Here is a 20,829-nt window from a genome sequence, read left to right as displayed (position 1 = left end):
TTCATGAACTGCCTGTCATTACAACCACAGCCAGCTCATGTCGCACAGCTGAGTGAGCACGATCCGCCCACTCGATCTCTCAGGGCTCCCTCCGGTCCCCCGGGGGCAGCACGGAGCGCAACCTCGAGGCGAGGAAGCCACCAGGGAAGGCAAGTGCTCCTGGGCATCTGTCTGCTCCTGTTCACTGGACTGTCTCCTGGAACCGTCCCTGCCTCAGTCCCCACAGTAGGAACAATGTCACCCGTGTGTGCAGCACCTTCCAGGGGACAAAGGAGTGGCGATTCACCACCGCCACCTCGCATGGACTTCCGTGGTAGGAACAGAAGCTCGGCCAGGCTCCCACACAAAGCAGAGTCTAGAGTACTCTAGGGAAGGGATTGCACATGGCAAGGTCAGGCAGTGACGAGGAGGGAAGGGCGTGCTGCCCGCCCTCTGGTATCCCAGGGCCCTGTCCCAGCGGCACCCTGGCCGGGCTGCTGCAGACCCACTCCGGCCTGGGAGCGCCTGGCAGCCCCCTTCTGTAAGCAGGTGGGGTGGCCAGGCCAGGATTTTCAAACTGCCCACAAGGGTCTGAGGTGCCCTTGGGGGTCCAGGCTGGAGAGAAGCGTAGCCGGTCCCAAGCAGCTGCTCTTAGCTGTGTGCAGGGGACCCCACACGGTAGCCCGGTTTTCCTGCCGCTAAGGAATAATGTGGAAATAGATCGGATTTCCTCTAAGATGCTTCCCAGGCCCCAGACTTACATCTTTTCCTGGTGACCCTTCCCGGCCGGGGGGGCCCATGGCACCAGGCTCCCCCTAGGTAGGAAAAACAGAAAAAAAATACCTGCTGTTAGATAGAAAGGCCCAGAACTCCAGCTGCCTCAACCAGCGTCTCTGAGCATCAGAAAGGGGGAAGGAGCCAGGAGCAGGCCCGCTAGACAGCACCCACCGAGTCCAGGCCCCCCGCTGGGGTCTGCAGGGCCCCGAGGCCAGTGTGAGCTGGGCCACATGCACCTCTCTGCACTGCAGAGACCACCAGCTGAAGGGGCACGCAAATGCCCCTGGAGTTCTGCCTCCTCACCCGCTGACCCATGTGACCCTTCCACACCCTGGCTGGGGCATTTGGGAGAGAGGTAGGGAGCTACGGGACAGGAAAGCAGGCCCATAGGCTAAACCTGTGCTCTCCGCCCACCAGCTCTGGGCCCCAGGAGAGCTGCCCCGTCCTCTGGCCTCAGGTGCGCAGCTCAGCCCATGACCACGCCTGACTCCAGGCTGATTTGGTCCAATCAGTTGTAAGCCAATGTCTGTCCCCTGCCCCCGGGAGAAATGCCTGGGAAAACAACCAGGAGAGCGATGCCACTTTCGGCTTCTCTCGGGTGACCAGGCACCGCACTGGCCTACAGGGCCCGGAGCCCAGTGTCTAGAAGTGCCAGCTCAGGTCCCCCTGGGACAACCTCCAGGGCCAGACAGCCACTTACCCGGGGGCCAGGCGCGCCAGAATCGCCTGTGTGTCCCTTGAAGCCCTAGAGGAAAGAGAATGCAGTTATTCCACTGAATAGAGCAGGCTGGCATGGGGGGAGGGGCAGGCGCCTGGTGGAGGGGCAGGGGGCTGGGGGGGTTCAGCCGGATCCTGGCTCCCCTCACCCCAGATGGACAGGCTGCGAGGCGCGGGGCCCTGTCTGGGCTGCAACCACAGCTCCCATTCTCTGCCTGTAAGTCCCGGGTGCCTCACTTCCCTCCGCTGTGACTCAGTTTCCACATCGGTAGAGTGAGGCTGGAGCCTACTTCTGCAGAAGGGACTGAAAAAAAGGTGAACTGTGCTCTCGGCTGTTCGAAGCAGGCCAGTCCCCTCTTCCCGGCCTGTCTGGGTCCCGGCGTCTTCCTCAAAGACACTGCAGTCCCAGATCCAGCCGGCTCGGAGGCAGGGACACCCTGCTGCACTCTCCTCCCGCATAACCAGGGACCAAAGGACCGACTGAGGGCCACGCACGCAACATGCAGGACACCGGGCTGGGAATTTTCGTATTTTCTCTTCTCCTTCAGGGTTCACAACCTCCCTACGGTAGTGGGAGCCCTGCTGACCCCCAATTCATAGAAGAAGAAACAGAGGTTCCGAGTGGTCCCTGACCAAGGCCACGATGTTAATACATGAAAACGTGAAGTCTGAACCCAAGTCTGCCTGCCTCAGAGCTCATTTCATTCCCGAGAGCTTCTGCGGGACTCCCGCCCTGCAGGCTGAAGGCAGGGGGCTTCCTTCCCCTGCCAGAGCGCTAACCTCTGCCCCTATGCGGGGCTCCGATTCCTTGCAACTTGCAGCGCACAGACGGGTCTTGCCCCCACACAGCTCCCCCAAATGGGTCTCCATGGCTGAAAGGAGGCCCCTCCCATCCAATAGGCCTGGAACCACCTTAACAGAAATCACTAATTCTGCGTTTCAATCCCCGACAGAAGGTGGTATTCTCCATTCTCAGGGGTCATGTTCTGGTGCAACCGGGTGAAAGCAATGTAGCCAAAGGGAAATTGGTTTTGTGGTTTATTTTCCCCATATCGAATACAGCCAGGTGAGCTATTGGTTGTTTTTTGGTTTTGTTTTTTGCAGAAAAACACACTAAGGAAAGAGAATTAGCACTTCGACTTCCTTGCCAGATAATTGGATTTTAAAACTTTTAAATTTTCATTAAAGGTCATATTTTTCCCCAAAAACAAATTTAGGAAATTGTGTAAACAATTTTAAAATGATGCAGGAGTAAAGTTTAGCAAAAAAAAAACAATAAAAGAAACTCAACAACCGCAAAATACATAGATTGAGTTCATTTTTATAGAAAAATACCCATGTAGATTTACATCTATAACAGTTTGACAACTAGGTTTGGCTACATAAATGTCAGAATTCACGCACAGGAAAAAAGACCAGGAAAAATACCCCGGAATGTTCACCGAGCTTTACCTCTGTGAGTGGTACAATTATTAGTAATGCAGTTTTCTTCTCTATTACATTATTTTTAGTATTTTTCTAAACATTACCATCATCATTGTTATTGTTTTGCAATGAAAAAAGTTTACTTTTACAGTTGGTAAAAAGCCCTTAGCCGTGAAAAATTTTCAAAATAAAATGGACTCATTTTTAGGTTCTTTCACCTAGAGAAAGCCCACTGAAATGATAACAAACAGGCTAAGAACAAAGGAAAACGTGGAGCATGACCTCATCACAGTGGAGGCAGTTCTGAAAATAAATTCTGTAGCCGCGGCCTCTGAAAGGACTGAATGTGTCACGTCGGAGCCCCAAAGTCTTGAAGGAGAGGAACTCTGGACCCCAGGGTCAGGCAGTGGGGGACACCTCCACACACCGTGTCAGCCATGTGGCCGATGGCTTCATTCCACCAGGGGCGCACACATGCACACACATGCACACGCATGCACACACAGGGCACTTACGGGGGGGCCTCGGGCACCCTCTGGTCCTGGCAGCCCTGGCTCTCCTGCTTTGCCCTGGGAGTAAAAAGGAAAAGAAGGGTATGAGATTGGCATTTTGAGGATCTTCCTATCTATTCTTGACTGCCTGGGCCCCTACAACCCCCTAGGCCCATCACTGTCCCCCTGCAAGCCTTTCCCCTGGCTCCGTGCTCCACTGCCACCCACTCAAGTCCCCACCCTGGCTCCTGGCGGGCTACGCCCTGGTCTCCCTGGGGTGGGGCTGGTTACAGTGTTTCGTCTCCGTGGTGACGAGTCCGTGGGCCCCTTTGCACTCTCAGATGTGTTCTCGGCTGGCTGAGAAATTACGTCGACATCCTCGTTACAAATGACTTCGTTCCTGCCCACAAAACCACTCAAGGCAGCTGTAACTACTGCACTTCACAAACGGGGCCCCAAGGCTCAAAGAAACTTGGCCGAGTCGAAAGGGGCAAACCAGCCTGAACCCCAGCTGCGTGCGACCCCAGCAGCACCCTCCTGACAAGGCCCCACAATCCCCCACCCGTCCCCCTCCACCTTCTCTTCACTGCACAGAAGCAATGGGGACACCTTTGCTGCTCAACCTCCTTCACTACCAGCAGCTCCGTACTGCCCTGGGGAGAACCAAGCCGTGAATAGAATCCCGGGAGCGGCGCGCCCTGAAGTCCATACAAAGTGGTCAGAGGGGCTGGGGGCTCAGAGGAGCGGGACAGTGGGTGAATGCGCAGGTCTGATGGGGACTTTGCAGTGGCCTGGCCCCGCCTTTTGTGCAGCTGAGGGTGTGCCCATTTCCCCAGAGTGGCCCCTCACTGGCATAGCTTGTCACCACGAGGATCAGATGGGGGTGCCCATTGGTGCAGAGAGGAGGGAGGATAAAGTATAGCTGGATTTGCAGAAAAAATTGCAGAGAGAAAGAGGGTGGGTACAAAGCTCGGTTTCCAGGTTTGTCTAAGTCCAGCTGTGCGATCTCAGGGTGTCCTTTCCCTTCCTGGACCTGCCTCTCAGCTGCACATTCAGGCCACCCCTGCCTCGTGGGTGTCTGTGATGGAGGGAAGAGGGGCTAAAGCCTGGCCCCTGGCCCCTAGTCAGGGGGGTGGCCACCCCATCACTGGCCCAAGTTACCAGCAGAAAAATGCTGACAGCCAGCCACTGTGGAGGGTTCTCAACACACCAGACGCAGGCAAACACTTTTTGTAATAACAGCACTGACTCCTCACTGCAGCCAAGCGAGGGAGGTGCTGTCGCTGTCCCTCAGGCACAGAGAGAACAGCCGATCTGCTCCAGGTCAGCCAGCAGGGGTGCTGAGCCAGGCCTCTTGGCTCCAGGGTCTCTGTACCTCATTCTGTATTATAATTATTGTTCAAGTGACTCCTCATAAAAGTGATGCAGCAGGCAACTCAAAAGACTGCCTACCTAACCATCTACCTGTGCATCCATCCATCCAATTGTCCATCCATCCTCCATCCATCCATCCATCCTCCATCCACCCATCCACCCACCATCCATCCATCCATCCATCCATCCATCCTCCATCCATCCATCCACCCACCATCCACCCACCATCCATCCATCCATCCACCCATCTACCATCCATCCATCTACCACCCACCTTTACATCCATCATCCACCCATCCTCCATCCATCCATCCATCCTCCATCCATCATCCATCCTCCATCCATCATCCATCCTCCATCCATCCACCCATCCTCCATCCATCATCCATCCTCCATCCATCCTCCATCCATCCATCCATCCTCCATCCATCACCCATCCTCCATCCATCCATCTACTATCTATCCAATCCATCCATGTCCCCAAAGTACAAAAATTGAGTAAGTCAAACTACAGAGTGACCACCTGCCACCTTTATCTGTCACCCAGCCCCACCCTTGCTCGCACAGGTGGGCACCGGCCCTCTGTTGAACATGCAGCTCCTGCCCGGACTGAAGGCTGTGTGCAGATGGCCTCCAGGTGCCTGACTTTGAGATGCAAAGGCCCTGGGCATGGAACCAATGGCTCCGGGAGAAATCCCGTCAGAACAGGCTGCAGCGCACTGGTAAACAGTGTGGCTTCCTGGGGCCCCAGCCGAGGTGGGAGCCCGGCTACAGGCCTGTCCTCATGAGTCCTCTCGAGTCCCCAGCAAGACCCAGTGGCTGCCTGCTGGCTGGACTCGCCCCTGGCCTGCTGTCAGGGGCTTTTTCCTTCCTTTGTTTACCTTCCTTCTGCCCTCTGTGCTTCCTGGGGTCACCCCCCAACATTCCACCGGCCTCCAAACCCTCGTCTCCAGTCTGCTCTTACTTAGGGGGTGCCTGAGACCCCCTGTTCCTGGGCCCAGGTCCTCGCAAGCAGCTCAGTGACAAACATCAGGACGGCCACAGGCTGATCTTCCGGAATGAACCAACCAGTGACCGCTGGACTGGGAGTCCCCGAGTCCCACCCAGTCCAGGAGACCAACCTGTGTCCCTGTGTGCTGGGAGTCCACCTGCCTAAGGAAGGGCGATGGAACCGTTACAGATTTTGGTCTGTCAGTCCCTGCACATGCCCAATGGCAGCTACCGGGGTCGCAGAGACTCAGCCCAGCTCACCGTGTGTTCCCGGGACAGATGACATTAAGGGAAAGGACACATACACACACAATCTTGATGCTGAAGTCGAAGAAGGGTCAGGCTCTCCTCCCTGGGTCAGCAGGTGCAGCTCTCTGGTGTTTGCCAGGTATAACCAGCCTTTCAAGTACCAGATCTCTGCCCCGACCAGGGCTCACCTGCCTCAGTTTCCCCTCCCACATCATTCGGATCGAGGCTGCCTGGGGCAGTTAAAAAATTGCAGAGGACAGATGGGGCCAGGGCCCAGGCTCTTCTTCTGCTTCCCGTGACTCCAAGCCCACCACTTCCTGTCCCGGGACCCAGCTTCCTCGGCTGTGCGGTGGAGATGGTGGAGTTTACCCAGCAGGGTCGCCAGCACAGAAAATGCCTCTCCTGGTGTCCAGTGCCGAGCAGCCCCCGGGTGCGGCACAGCTGTTCCCAAGTGAGTGCTAACCTGGCCTGTAAATAGTAGGAATTCAGAGTCTCTCACCGGCTCTCCAGGGGTACCGGGCTTCCCATCTCTGCCCTCTTTGCCTTCTGCTCCCTGCAAGAGAAACTCAGATGGGTTATGTGTTCGAGGTCCCATGGGGCAGTGGAGGACACAATCGGCTCCAACCGCACCAGGTAGAACTGGTTGGGTGTCCCAGCTTTTCCCCGGCCCCCAGATTCTGGCTCAGGTGCCGGCCCACAGCCTCTGGCACAGGATGAAAAGGCAGGATGTCCCAGTGGTTCCTTTATTATTGCTGTCAGTGTAGAAAAGACCCTCCAGGACTTGTTCATGAGGTTGGACGTGGGGTGATGGGGCCTCGTGTCTGGGCCCTGGATGGACTGCAGAGGTAGGAGGGGAGAGGTGGGTGCTGAGCAACATGAGGGGGAGGCTGCACAGTGCACAGGAAAGCCCTTTGCACAACCCCCAGAGCCCATGAGGGGCTGGGAAGGTCCAAGGCTCCACGGCTCCCCAGGGGCGATGACAGGGCTTCCTGGGCAGACAGGAGTGCACGTGCAAAGGCCCTGTGGCCACAAGGGGGGGAGAAGCCAGGTTTCCTAGGAGCCAAAAGTGAGCCAGTATGGCTGGAACAGAAGAATGCACCCTGGGGGCAGGGCTGGGGGCTGTGGTCCGTGGGGCCCTGGACGCAGGCCCAGGCCAGGCCGGGGGTGGGAGGTCAGGGCAGGCCCTGGTCTCTCTGGACCAGCCTCTCCCTGACACCTGACACAGAGGAGGGCCCCACCTGAGAGGGAGGCTGCGGAGTTACAAGCCCGGAGCAACGTCAGGGGACAGTGACCGTGCAGCTTGTGTCGAGAGCCTCAGACGTGACGGGACTCTGACAAGCGAACGGCACTTGCAGGGACCGTCACACAGGAATTAGGAAAGCGCTCGGCATGCAAACCAGGTGGTTGTAGACTCGACAAATAACTGTAAGGTTTACGGGGCGGCAGAAGCCTGACCACATACCGTACGGGGCGTTTATCAGACAGAGTGTGGGGAACACTTACGAACATTTGATACCAGGGTGGGAGACAGAAAATGTTCACAGAGTCACACTAATTAACTGTCTCAGCCACGTGTACACACATGTGCTCGTTCTGATCGTCTCCTGTGTGGGTGTACAGAGGCCCTCTTCACACGCACAGACACATCTGTACACATGCACACACACGTGTGTGGAGAGAGGTGAAAATGCTGTTTAAATAAGCAAATGACAAGCACACACACAAAACAGTAACACTAAGATGAACTGCACTGAAAAGTTAATTCACTTTAGTGGATATTTTTCCCCTCGTGCCCTAGAACACACAGACCCCCCGCCCCCAGTGACCACGTCTGCCTCCGCGACGGTGACGGGCACTGTCACTTGCTGATCTGCGCAGCAGAGAAACCAGGTTTCCTTTCAGTGGCACTTACGGGGACTCCAGGGAACCCAGATGGGCCTTCGGGGCCGGGAGGACCTTCTTTCCCCTAAAAAAGATCCGAGACACAAAAACACTGTTACACCTCCCAGAGTGGCTTTCTGCAAGGCCATGGTGTCACACAGGAGGGAGGGGTCTCCGGTGAGAAAGTGGGTGCTCTGCCCTCACTTCCTGCCTTTCCGGGCATCACCCCCCTGGCAGGGGCTGCCTGGCACAGAGCATAGTCGGGCAGACTGGGGTGTGGACCTGGGCTCAGTCTGACTCTGTTACCCAGACTCTGGGGAATTGGCAGGTGGAAGCCTGCTGGGGAAAATGACATTGGGGTTTGGAGCTCACAGACCCGGGTCCAGACCAAACTCTGCCCTTTTCCCCCAAACTGCCACAGAGCACTGAGCACAGCGCCTAGGCTGCTGGTACAGAACCCAGGGCAAGAGGGCAGCTGACCGGAGGCACTTGTACCAGGTGGTCTGAGTCATCCTCTTGTCTAGGGGTCCCCAAACCTCTTACCACCAATGGTCACAGTTGGTATCTTTCCCCGTGAGACAGACCTCAGGTTTCAAAGCACCGTGTTTACATTAGTTGTCACAGTAACCCCTCATTTCTCACTTCGCTCATCAAAGACACGCACTGCCATCGCCCAGAGCTTTCTAAGTCTGCACGAGGCCATCAGTGCGTCACTCCCGCCTGGCGCACACTGCGTGTCACCCTGGGTCTCTGCCTTGCCGAGCGGCCCTGGCACTGTCAGAACCCCCTGTCCCAGCTTCTTGTGGCATTGGCTCCTGAGGCCAGGTCTTATCCCCTAATCCCTACACCACATGTTCTTAGGGCTGTGCGTTTAGCCTCTTGAAGAAAAGCAAAAATATTTAACATTTATTTCAGATGAATACAGATTTTATATGTTGTCATATAAAAAAGTCTAATTAGGGGACCCAAAACACACTTTATTAAGTACTGATTCAACTCAACCAAAGCTCAACAACTGAGTCTTATTTTCTCCCTAAGGAAAATGAAAGACGGCAGTAACGCGTCGTTAAGATACCGAGACTGTTTTGTAAAGCCCCCTTGGGAACCGGTGAAGAATGGACGACGCTTTAGGTTTGCTCTCGGTTTGTTAAAATCTTTTCTCAAAAGGATTTTCACTGCCCACATCCACGTCGGGAGACCCAACACTGCCCGGGCACAGCGCCTGCCACTCAGGCCGACGCAGAACAACAACGACGAAACGAAAACTCAGGGCGAATGTTCGAGCATCACTCAGGGTTTGACGCTGTTGACAGTGAGGGTCCCCAGATTCTCAAACCGTTTCTTTAAAAAAGCAGCAAACAGCAGGTGGGCAGGTGTTCTCTCTACAGGAGGGCGAAGGGCTCCGTGGATCAGGACCAGAGTTAGGGCCTCGTGTTACAAGGTCGGCCAGTGATTTATATCATTTAACGTGAACTCTACTGGACGGGTTTCACGGTTGTGTGCCTTTCTAACTGTGCCCCGTTTCACTTTTTTTTTATTGCGATTTCTGAACTACCAACACGCATTGCTTGCCCTAAGAAAACTTGCAAATATTTTCTGGTTTGATGTCCACAGGGAAATATCGGGACCTCGGACAGCTTCCGGCACAGCCATAACTTGCCGCCGGGACTGCGACAGAATCGGTGTCTTAGGTAGCGCGCTTTCATTCCTAGAGGTGGAGCGCCCTACCCCTGGGCCTCACGCACCACCCTCCTTGGGCAAACCGTCGCTCCTTTGCACTGGGGGCAGCTGTCGCTGCCTGCGAATCAGTGAGCAGCTGCCTGCAGAAGGTTTTGTATTTTGCTCACCCTGGGACTTCCGGGTGGGCTGTTTCAAAAGGCCTAGCCAGATGAAGGTCGTGAAAAGAACCGTGGTGGCTGTTTTCTTCAAGGTCAACAGCCCTCCGGCCCCACCCCTGGCCACCCTGCCCAGCGGGTCAGCGTGGAGTGAATGGTGATTTGACTTAAGACCGCTAGCATGGACATTACTTTGTGTGACCTTGGAGAAGAGACCTAACCCCTTCTGGCTTTTTACTCCTCAGCTGACAGGTGGCTCCTAAGGTGCTCTTGGCACCAGAGTCCAAGGAGACCTGCCTTGACCTGCCTGCGGGCCAGACTTAGACCTCGACCCTGAGACACTTGGAGGCGGGGTTTGTGCCTGGCGCTGACCTTTCCTCAGCTTGTGAGCCTGAACTGGTAGTTTTGCTTCACTGGTCCCCACTTTCCTTGTTTATAAAGCGGAGACCATGATTCCAGCCCATCCTGATGACCAGGGCCGTCGGGTGAGGTAAGGGACACCCACTTGCAGTACTGTCCTCTAAGGGAAGGCGTATGCCCGGGCCACTATCCTGGCCCCCGCTGCCCTGAGGTTCGCCCTTCACCTAGGGCACTGAAACCAAGAGAGGGCCTCGCGGCTTTGGCCCATGCCTCTGAGCAAGGTTCCGAGGTAAACGGCCTGGGTTCCGGGGCAGCCACAGCAGCACATTTTACTCACGGCCCTGGTTCGTGACTCCCCCTTTCCTCACTGCACTGGCCTGCAAACAATTGGATACTGGCCGTTGCCCCTCAGCTGGCAGGCTTCCCGCACGTGCCGGGGGTGCTCAGGAGCCTCCCCGCTTCAGAGACGTGGCTGGACCTGATGCCTGTGCATGCTGGTTGGAAGCTGCGTTCTGCTGTCCCAGATGCCCAGGCCATTTCCCCCAAGCCTCTGACCGGGGCCCTAACAGAAAGTGACCCCCCCCCGTGGCTGACTGGTAGTGAGGAGACCCTGGGGACATGAGAACAGGAGGACCAGGGCAGGGTGGGAAAGGCAAACACAGACGGATGGCAGACCCTGTCTGCTGAGGAACTTACCGGGGGGCCTTCGACACCTGGTGGTCCAGCAGCTCCCGCGACTCCGTCCGCGCCCTACAGAGGATGAGGCCGAGAGTGAGGCTGGCGCGCACCTGCCCAGGGGTCCCGAGCGATTCTCAGACAGGAGCAGCGCACAGCCGCCACATCCTGAGCCTCCCCGTGGGGCTGGGCCAGGCTCCAGGACACAAAGATGCTGGGAAGACGGCAGCCACACTTCAGGAAGGGCCAAAGTTTGTGCCAGATTGTCGTCCCTAAGACAACAGCAAATGGCCTCAATTCGCAGGGGACATTTTCAATCCTATCAGAGGACATTTCAGGGCAGAAGGCAAGGCATGAGGAATCGGATTCATCTTTCGGGGAAATAGGAGGCATCGCTTGTATCAACTCGGGGGAGGAGGGGTGCACAGAGGAAAACCAGGAGAGATGGGGGGCACAGGGAGGTGGTGTGAGGCGGGCCCTACACGCTTCTGCCTCAGGGCTCTCGCACATGCTGTTCCGTCTGCCTGTGGCCCAATCCCCACATGGCAGAGTCCATATCCTACCCCCTCTGCCTCTTGCCTCGGGTCTCAGCTTCGCAGTGGGACCCTATCTGCCCACCACATCCAAAACATCAAGCCTCTGCCTCCTCATCACCTGCTTTTCACTTTTCTCTGCAGCCTTGGCCACCCTCTGACATCCTAGTGTTTATTGATTGATTTATTGGGAACTAAAGCTATGTCTTGTAGGTAGTGGATAGGAAATATTTCTTAAATAAATCAGTGGTTTAGGAGCTGAGCAGACTGGGTGATAAAGGTGAAAGCTTTTAGACTAATTAATACATTGCTTCTTCCTGGCTTTGGTCGAGTGGAGCAAGATCTCCAAGCTTCAGTTCCTGGTCCGGAAAGGGCAGAAAGAGACATCTCCCACACCGCAAGGCGGTGAGGGCTGCAGGAGGTAACACTCACGTGGTGCTTGGCCCAGAAGAGAGGGCGTCGTTAGGAGCACCCCGCCCAGAGCCACAGTTCCCCGGGGGCCCGCCCTGGTTCTCCCAGGACGAGCTGTTCAGTCTTAGGAACTCATTTCAGGTTCCTCTGCATCTCAGGTCCGTGCAAAATGGAGACAAAGACGCCCCTGCCCCCTCTGAGTCACTGACAGACGCAGTCAGTGCTTGCAACGTGGGAGCCAGCACCAGGCACGCTCGGGGCTCTCCACTGCTGCTGACGACGGTGGTCTTGGGTGTGCGGCTGCGGGCCAGAGCAAGGCCAGGAAGCCGCAGACTGGGACTAGCTATGGGACAGTGAGCTTGCTCTCCCAGGGCGGCGTCCTAGTTCACATGCCTTACGTACGTACATTGAGTGCCGATGCTGTGCCAGGTTCTGGAAGAGTTTTAGGGACACAGAGACGGCCACACGATGGCCTGAGGCCACAGGGGAACTGGGCATGGCTCTGGAAGATATGTCCCCGTGTCAAACAACCCTGGGGCAAGATGCAGTCTGACTCGGCCCCGTCTGTCCCACTGGGAAATGAGGGATACCGATAGCATTTACAACAAACCGCCTAAGGTCCAGGCCTCCCTGCACCTGGGCTGCTGCCGGGGGAAATTACACAGCTAGTCCAAGCCTCACCCAATGAGGAGCTTCTGCTGCAAACCTGAGTCCTTCCACAGTAGTTGGCCAATAGCTTCTGGCATCCTAGACTCCGGACCCTAGCTGAAGTGGGATTAAATTCTACCGATCCAGAAGAAGAAAGCTGACTGCCCGCCAGAAAATGAACTTGAAGGGGTGTTTGTCTGCTTGGCATCTGTCTCCCGGGGCACCACGGACAGGGTAACAAGTTACATGAGAGCAAACTGATGGATCCTCCCCAAGGCCACCCCTGAAAGTACAGGTGGCAGCGTCGGGACAGTTAGGAACTGAGGCGAGGCCCGTGCGGGGACAGTGAGCTGAGCGGTGAAGGTGTCAGGGAGGCACCCCGGGAAGCCCGGAAAGCTTTCACACTTCGTGGGCAATTACCCGTTACAAGTTTGCTGTAAAGACGCCCTGTCAGGCTGTCATTTATTTTTTTAAAAATACATTTAAAACAATTGAATTTATTCTAAGAATTAACATGTAGTCAGAGTTAGGGGTCAACTAGAAGTTGTTGGAAAGCAAGATAAAGCAAGCTTAAGCTCACACATTTCAACTTCATGCTCCTAACCAAGCCTCTTTCACTATTTATTGCGACAGGTCAGTCCCAACTGAAGCGGGTTCACTTTCAGTGGCCTTTCACCCACTTTCTGGAAGGCCTGGGAGACCAGGGCTCCTGGGGACCACCCAGGACTCCCCTCGGGACCGGTCCTGCACTCAGTGAGGTAACTGAGTCCCACTGCCTGTTACCATGGCTACGGTTGGTAAGAACCACGGCGAAGTTGGGGCAGAGGAGCAGTAAGACTAATTCACGGAAAGCCTGGACCACAGGGAGACAGGTTTGCTAAGAGGGGCGCCAGTTGGTGTCAGAGCCGCAGGTGCTATGAAAGCAGGAGCCCGATGGGGACAGATGGGGCGCTGTGAATGGCAGTCATTATTGTTACTATAACAACACGTGCCTCAGAATAACCAGGAATGATCGGCTGAAAATAGCAACAATGAATGGCAGTAACACGTAGTTACTGCTACTGTTACTGATTGTAGCAAATCCAGGAAAGCCAGAGCTAACATGACATGATGTGACTCCTAGAGCCCCTCGCCATAGGCCAGGTTCCCATGGTGGGCAGCCAGTTGCTTCTATATCCCTTACTCAAGACCTAACCCTGTGGGTATCCCAGGCCTCCCACCTCCCGGCTGGATAAAAATAAACAAACAGACAAAGCCTCCATCCCTGCCCATGTCCCCCAGTCCCAACAGCATTCGGATTCCCCTGTCTGTCCACACCCCCTAGGTCCCCTGCTCTCGCCCCCTGAGGGCCCCTGGGACCTGTAAGGTGTCAATTCATTCCTTAACACAGGAGGTCCAGCCAGCCAGCCCCATCTCCACTGAGAACCAGAGTGTGTTCAGATCCAAGGTCAAAAGAGGAGAGGACGACAGATTATGACTTACTGGTGGTCCGGGGTTCCCTGGGGGTCCCATGAAGCCTGGAACGCCGGGGCGACCCTAGGAGACATAGAGGCAGTTCTGTAAAGGGGCTTGTGGACGGGTCTGTGTGCCTGCCGCATTTCAGGCAGCGATCCAGGGCCCGCCCTCTAACTCCAGAGGCAGCGTGGATGGAGACCTGGGCACGCAGAAGCCCCATTTCTGTGCCCTGGGGGGCTTCAGTGTGCTGGCAAAGGATCTGACAACATTCACAAAAGCAAACCCATCCCGAAAGCAGATCTGCTTCCGAACAGTGTGAAGAAAGGAGTGTGGGGGAGTGTGTGAGGACACAGGGAAGCGAGAGTGGCCGTGACAGATGAAACTGCTGTGCTGGGTGAGAGGCACAGCGCGTGGAGTGCCCCATCACACAAGCTTGCCAACGAATAAATGCACGCAGACACAACATAAGCTCACAGGGGCTGGTCAGGTTAACTGAGTTACAATCTCCACACGGTGACAGTAACACAGTTATTTTAAGGAAGAGTTTCATGTCTCCACGTGGAGAGGGGTCCACGTGTATCATGGAAAGAGCTAAACAAGTTCTAGTGCAAAGAGTATTGAAGTAACATTTAAGTTCATACAACAGTTTGTACAACGAAGCAAACCCCCCTGAAATAAAGGACTCCCCCAGCCCCCAGCTCTGACTCCGGCCACCGGAAACACCAGCTGTGACACTCACTATGGACCCACCGCCTTCGACAACCCGTCCCTACGAGACTAGCCCGACTCATGCTGGCTCCCAGTTCAGTGGGGAGTTCAGCTGAGTCCGCCCATCATTCAGACCTTGAACCCGGCTCAGCCTCTCTGCCTCTGCCCCTTGCTCGAGTGCCTCACCCCCCATGGGAAGAACGCCTTGTGAGGGGTCGGATTCGTCCACCGCCATCTGTGTCTCTGAGCCTGTGCAGCCCCCAGCATGGGGCTAATTCCCCGTGAGCACCAGCTGAGGGACACAGCGAAGGGCGAGAAGTGCGGGGCCAGGGCAGGTGGGAGACAGGAAAGGGAAAACTGGGCAAAGAGAGTCAGCAGCCAAGCGGAAGCACAGTGGTCAGCTCAAGCAGCAGAGAGGCTGCCCCAGGAGCCGAGACAGCTGAGATGGCAGCAGCAGCAGCTGGTGGCTCCAGATGAAGGTTAGGGGACTTGCAGTGTTCAGGTCCTCAGGAAGAGCAGCATTTCATCACTGGCGCCCCCCTGTGGTGCCTTTGGAGAAGCGGTCCAGCCAGGCTGGACACGCAGAACCCAGCATCAGGCACTTTAACAGCTTCGTGCACCATGCAGTGGGTACTTGAGAAGCAATGGGGGCATCGTAGGAAAGAAAGGGACGCTTTGTGATAAATGGCCGCCATTCCAGTGGACAAGAAGCACTGAAAGCAAGAGTCCAAAAGAATTTTTTTTTAAGGCAGGCTCCTCAGATAATTGGGGAGGAGGAAAGTGACAATAAGCCAGAGGATGGAGGTGGAACCAGGAACATGTGATTTAAAAAATCCTCCCGCGCACAAAGAGGAGATGAGGGACGATGTCAGAAATGGCGAAAGGTGTCGAGGAGAGACAGCAACGCTTCTCCAGGTGAGTGATTCATTGCAGAGTCCTTACCTGATCGCCCTTCTGCCCAGCCTCTCCATCTGCTCCGCGCTCCCCTCTGCTCCCCTAGGGAGGATGGAGGGAGCCAATCAGTGGACGCTCTGCTGGGGCTGCGCTGCAGAAGACAGAAGTCTGCCTGCGCCTGTTCATCTGCTGGCCCTCTGGACATGTGCCCCTTGCTCCCTCCCTCAGTGCCTGTGGGACCTTGAGCTGGTCGTGTGAACTCTAAGCTGTCGTTTCTATCTACGAAATAGAGAAGATCATGATGGTCTAGCCCATTTAGGTGAATGAGGTCAGACAGAACATGGAAAACACTTAGTGTGGAGCTCAGCACACTGTCAGAGCTCAACAAATGCTGGTTAAAAATACCATTTTATGTCATTCTGTATGTGAACCACGGTGTTGTCATTTAGTAATTATGTGGCACTGGGCAAGGTGCTTCACCTTTGTTCCTTCTAAAGTGAGAGTAGTAGTAATAGCATCTGTGTCGTGAAACTGTGAAGAGTGAATGACCTAAGATCCACACCGTGCCTAAGCTAGTGATGAGTTCTTTGTCAGCTCCCAATAGACATTAGCTACCAATGCTTCTCCTCATCGTCACCACCACCACCATCATCATCATCACTACCACCATCATCACCACTATCATCACCATCATCATCACCACTATCACCACCATCATCATCACCACTATCATCATCACCACCACCACCATCATCACCACCACCATCACCACCATCATCACCATCACCACCACCACCACCACCATCACCATCATCACCACCATCGTCACCACCGTCACCATCATCACCATCACCATCATCATTGCCACCATCACCACCATCACTATCATCGTCACCATCATCGTCACCATCATCATCACTGTCTTATTGTGGGTATAAAAACACCCATAACATGCAACCTGCCAGAAATATTTTTTACAGACTAATCCTAAAACTAACATTCAAAAGTTCCAATCTCTCTTAACTTTCACCTGTTTTGGCTCTGCATTTACTGAGCTAAAAATGTGTTTCAGTAAAATGCTATTTAAAAAAACAACATTTCAGTTCCTCTAAAAGGACGCATTATGCAGTGAATTAAGTCTTTGGCAGAAAGTCAGTCCTGGCTCTGGTTCCAAGCCTGTCATCTCTCATCTTTGCCTCCCTGAGGAGACCACGGCTCCCTCTTTGCTCTCAGCTCATTCATCCAGTAAATGAAGGAGGGAGGGAGGTCCATCTATGAGGGTCCTTCCCAGTCCAGAGCCCACGGTTCTCTCCCTGAAGCATCAAGCCGAGCTTCTTTCCGTCCAGGTTGCCCCATGTCAGCAGTTCATCAGCAATGAACCACCTGAGAACAGCACCCCTGCCTGTCTCCCTGAGTTGCTGGGAGAGTCAGGTGAGCTGATGTCCATAAAGTGCCCAATGCCATTGTACAGAGCAGAAAAACAGGCTCAGAGGGAAGAGCGTTTGTTCCAACATTTTTGCATGCCATCACTTCAACTGCTTTTAAATCTACAAAGCCAGCACTCTGCCCTCAGGCCGCACCATAGTCTCAGTGAAAAGAACTGATGTGAATAGCATGCTGCTCTCTGACGTCTGGGACAATCGCCTTTAAAAGTAAATGGTTTCCTTTCAAATTCCAGCCTTCAGTCTGGGCATGGGGTGGTTTCTATCCTCATCTCTCGACAATGGAAACGTCAGCAGCTCAAAGATCTCCACAGTTGTCCCTGTCCCCTTCGCCCCTGCAGGCAGCAATCAGAGCCAGCTCAGCCACCCCCGGCCCACTCAGTTCCTGCCAGAAGAGGGACTGGCGCTCACTGAGCCTCCACTCTGCCAGACGTTCTGCCGGCGCTCTCCGAATGAGACCCCATTTCATGTCCTGCTCTGTGAACAGCCTGGGCTGGTGCAGGAAAACATTTAATATGTCTATGTTACTGCATCTAACCAGGAAGACTACTCCATGAGGTGGGGTCATTGACGGAGGGTACAGATCAGAAATCTGAGGCCGCCTGTCACAGTTCCTGTCAACTCAAACAGCAGCAGCTACGGGGACCACTCGGGGCTCTGCGTACCCCACATTCCTCTGTGCCTGGACCAGTCCTGGCGCTCGGTGAGTGTTCCCTGTTTAACCCTTCCGTCCTCTCCGTGAGGTAGCCCAGGTGCAAGACTGGAGGTTCAGAGAAGCCAAATAAATTGCCCAAATCCTGTAACTAGTAAGCAAATTTCACTCGGCTAGTAAGGGGCAGAGCCAGGTTGGGGAACCGATTGACCTCCCAGGCCCAGGCTGTCCCTACCACTCTGGGTGGCCTCCAGCCCCAGTCCGACTTCTCCGAGAGTCACCAGCCTGCAGATCTCTATTCTCCAACATAGCAGCGGGTGCTAGCAGCCACGGCCCGTACCCGACCCATCTCTACACCTCCTGACTTGGAGGGGACTGTTAAGGGGACGCTTGGTGAAAATCTTTCGGACTGAGGTAGCTGTGGGTGAGAAGAGACATCTTCTCTCAGAGAGGGCATGCAGGTCACAGCTCTGGGCACCTTCCTTCCAGGAACAAGGGGATCCCAGGGCCTCTTCTGGCAGCTCTGAGAGCAGCAGAGGATGGGTTAGCTTTGCCTCCCAGAATCATCCAGAACATCCACAGAGCTAGGGATTTCTGTTCATTTAGTGTCTCCAATCCCTACCATCCCCCTTCCTCAGCTGGTGGATATGTGGATGAGCAGGGGACCAAATATCCTTTATTCATGGAGGATAAAATCACCAGCATTTCTGCCCGGGAGAGGTTTGCACATCTGACTCCGTGGAAATCCACATTCCCAGGGCCACTGCCCTGATGACCCCCTTGCTCCTTCCTCCTCCTCTACCTGGATCACAGTCCTGACAGCAGCCACTCTCTCCAGACCTCACCCCGCACTCTGAAGGCCTGGAATGGAGCTCTGTAACCGACCACAGCATTCACCACCCCAGACCCAGCCACCAGCGAGAGCTGTTGCAAATCTGCAAGATAAACCCTGGGCACGCTGACTTGCCAGAGGCTGAGTCACTACTGCAGGCAAGCAAGTGCAGTGACCAGTGACCCAGGTGACCAGTGCACACCTGGGGCCCCGGCTGCAAGAGAGCATGAGCAACGGTCCCAAGTGCTCCGCCCCCGGGAGCATTCCAGCTCAGTGACCCATCTTCAGGGCTGCGCATCTCACAGAGCTCTCCTTTGACACGTGAAGCTCAACAGAGGACATGACACCCTCCTCCCATCTGCTGCCTGGAGAGGCATGTGGGATGGGTGAACAGCACAGACACTGGCCTGGGTTGGAAGTCAAGGAGCAATGCAGGCCTGTGAGTCCTCAGACGGGACACTTCGCTTCTCCAGGACTCATTTTCCCCGACCAGGGCCCTCACGGCAGCTGGGATTAGACAGAAGGAAGGGGCTGCTGGGAGCTGTCCTTGGTGCTGACGCCCGTGTCCCAGAGCCCTTGTAACAGGGTACTAACGAGTGGGGATCCCAGGAGGGACTGGCAGGGGCTCGCCTTGCCTCTACTACCTACAGGTTTTGTGATACTGGCATTTTAATCCTGTGAAGCCTCAGTTTCCTCCTCTGTGAAGTGGGACAGTATCTCTACCTTGTAGGATGGAAGATGAACATTTCAGCAGATCACGTTACAATGCAGGTAGCCAGGCCTGTGGCTGTAACTGCTCAGGGGCTCACTGTTTGGGGTGGACCTCAAGCCCCAAGGACGCCTCAAGGTCACCATGAAGTCTCAAGTAGAGAAGTTGGGACTCTGTCGTCCCAATGCAGCACGAATTGGCTTTTGTTCTGTTTCCGGATGGAAGCTTTCTTTGCATTCTCTTCTCCGTATATGCGAAAGAACAGATCCTCTCTTGAATCAGATCGTGAAAGAACAAAGGCAAAGCCGTAATCCCAAGACGCCGCACTTCAAGCAAGGTCGGGCTGGTAGAGAAAGCGACTCGGACTGGGTGAGGAAACTCCTAAGCTGTGTAAGTGACTGGCTTTTGTTCCTCTGAATCACAGCCATTCCTCAGCAGAGGCTGAGCCCAGAGGCCAGCAAACTGACAGCAAAGGTGACGCAGGGGTCGGCTGGAATTACCGGGCACAGAGCTCGCCCCAGCGAGAAGCTCAGCCCCAGTGGTGACCCCAGGAAGGGAGGGCAGAGCACGGGTGAGAGCCCAGAGGCTGCTGCACTTCACTGGTGTCTCTCCGCAGACGCGGCCCCGGGCAAAAGCTCTCGTGCCGTCTCCACTGAGGCTGGCACTGTAGCTCCCAAAGCGGCGGTCCTGGGCATGTCAAAACCCGAGAAGGCTCCCCCACATCTGCGGGTGACAAATAGCAGGCATCTTCTCCACCTGCCGGCCAGGGCCTGGGAGGCCTGGACGTCATTCGTGGCCACGCCCCACTGCTCCAGTGTTTTGTCTGTCCGTTCGCTTGCCTCTCAGTTGTAAACGTGACGGCCCCACCCCGGTCCCCAGGGCTGAGCCTGGGGGGACGCGAGCGAGGCACTCGCCTTGGGCGTAGAAGCTAAGGGGCCCCGGAAACCTCAGCATCCCAGATATAGGGTAATCCAACACTGTGTTTTTAAATGTCAAAATTAATGCCAAATAACTCAAGATGAACAAAATATCAACATGTAACTAATTCAACAGGGCTCCCGTGGGGGTGGGGCTGGGCTTGGGGGGTGAGAGGTAAGTCATCCAAGCGCAGGGGTGGGCCCCACCTTTGGTTTAATTCTCCGTCTTTCGTTTCTCATGAATCTATTGCATCAATTTAAACTTTTAAAACTATTACACTGAGTCTTATTTCTCTTGGTTCCTGAGGTGTCAGCTTCCCCCCACATTTCCAGCCAGGTCCTCACCCCACACCCAGTCGTGCATGCGGCTGTGACCCCCAGGAGCAGAGGATGGAGGCTGGAGGCTAGTGGAGGCCTCGATGTCCTCGGTGAGGTCACTGTTCTTACACTCCCTTGTGTGCCCCGAGGAAGCAGAGGGCGCAGAGGCGAGAACTGTCCCGGGTCTGGGAGGGGACTCCAGCCCTGCAGGGCTGACTCCTGAGCTCCTTCTCTGACCAACAAGCTTGTGTTGCGTCTCCCGTCACACAAGCCTCACCGTGTCCCAGGCAGGCTGCAGAGGGAGCCAGGGTAGCACTCTGGGATGTGGGGTTGGTGGTATGCAGAGCTCACAGCAGCAGAGGCCACAGGGGGCTAGGGGGGTGCCCTGGGGAGCCCCAGTTTTGGGGGAGGGGTGGAGGGAGGGAGGCCGGCCCCCTCTGCTCCCTGTCCCCTGCCAGCACTCACGAAGCTAACGCGAGTGCCAACAGCAGCCAGAGCTTCCCACACTGGTTTTGTGAAGCCACAAAGCATCCTGTGGTTCTGGAAGGGTGCCTGGT

General features: G+C 55.3%; 1 protein-coding gene across 1 annotated transcript in view; it reads right to left on the bottom strand.

The window, feature by feature from the left end:
• The window catches only part of COL22A1 (collagen type XXII alpha 1 chain), a 177,119-nt gene that overhangs the window by 18,795 nt on the left and 137,495 nt on the right, over nucleotides 1-20,829 (bottom strand). The window contains exons 46-53 of the mRNA XM_045181756.3: nucleotides 15,451-15,504; nucleotides 13,828-13,881; nucleotides 10,775-10,828; nucleotides 7,915-7,968; nucleotides 6,502-6,555; nucleotides 3,414-3,467; nucleotides 1,457-1,501; nucleotides 741-794 (exon numbers count right to left, since the gene is read on the bottom strand). Coding sequence (XP_045037691.2) covers nucleotides 741-794; nucleotides 1,457-1,501; nucleotides 3,414-3,467; nucleotides 6,502-6,555; nucleotides 7,915-7,968; nucleotides 10,775-10,828; nucleotides 13,828-13,881; nucleotides 15,451-15,504 — 423 coding nt within the window. The remainder of the gene's footprint in view (nucleotides 1-740; nucleotides 795-1,456; nucleotides 1,502-3,413; nucleotides 3,468-6,501; nucleotides 6,556-7,914; nucleotides 7,969-10,774; nucleotides 10,829-13,827; nucleotides 13,882-15,450; nucleotides 15,505-20,829) is intronic.

The sequence above is a fragment of the Desmodus rotundus genome, chromosome 8 (genome assembly GCF_022682495.2).
Source record: "Desmodus rotundus isolate HL8 chromosome 8, HLdesRot8A.1, whole genome shotgun sequence".
Classification (NCBI taxonomy): domain Eukaryota; kingdom Metazoa; phylum Chordata; class Mammalia; order Chiroptera; family Phyllostomidae; genus Desmodus; species Desmodus rotundus.
Note: the sequence above shows the minus strand (reverse complement) of the source record. Positions and strands in the feature narration are given on the sequence as shown.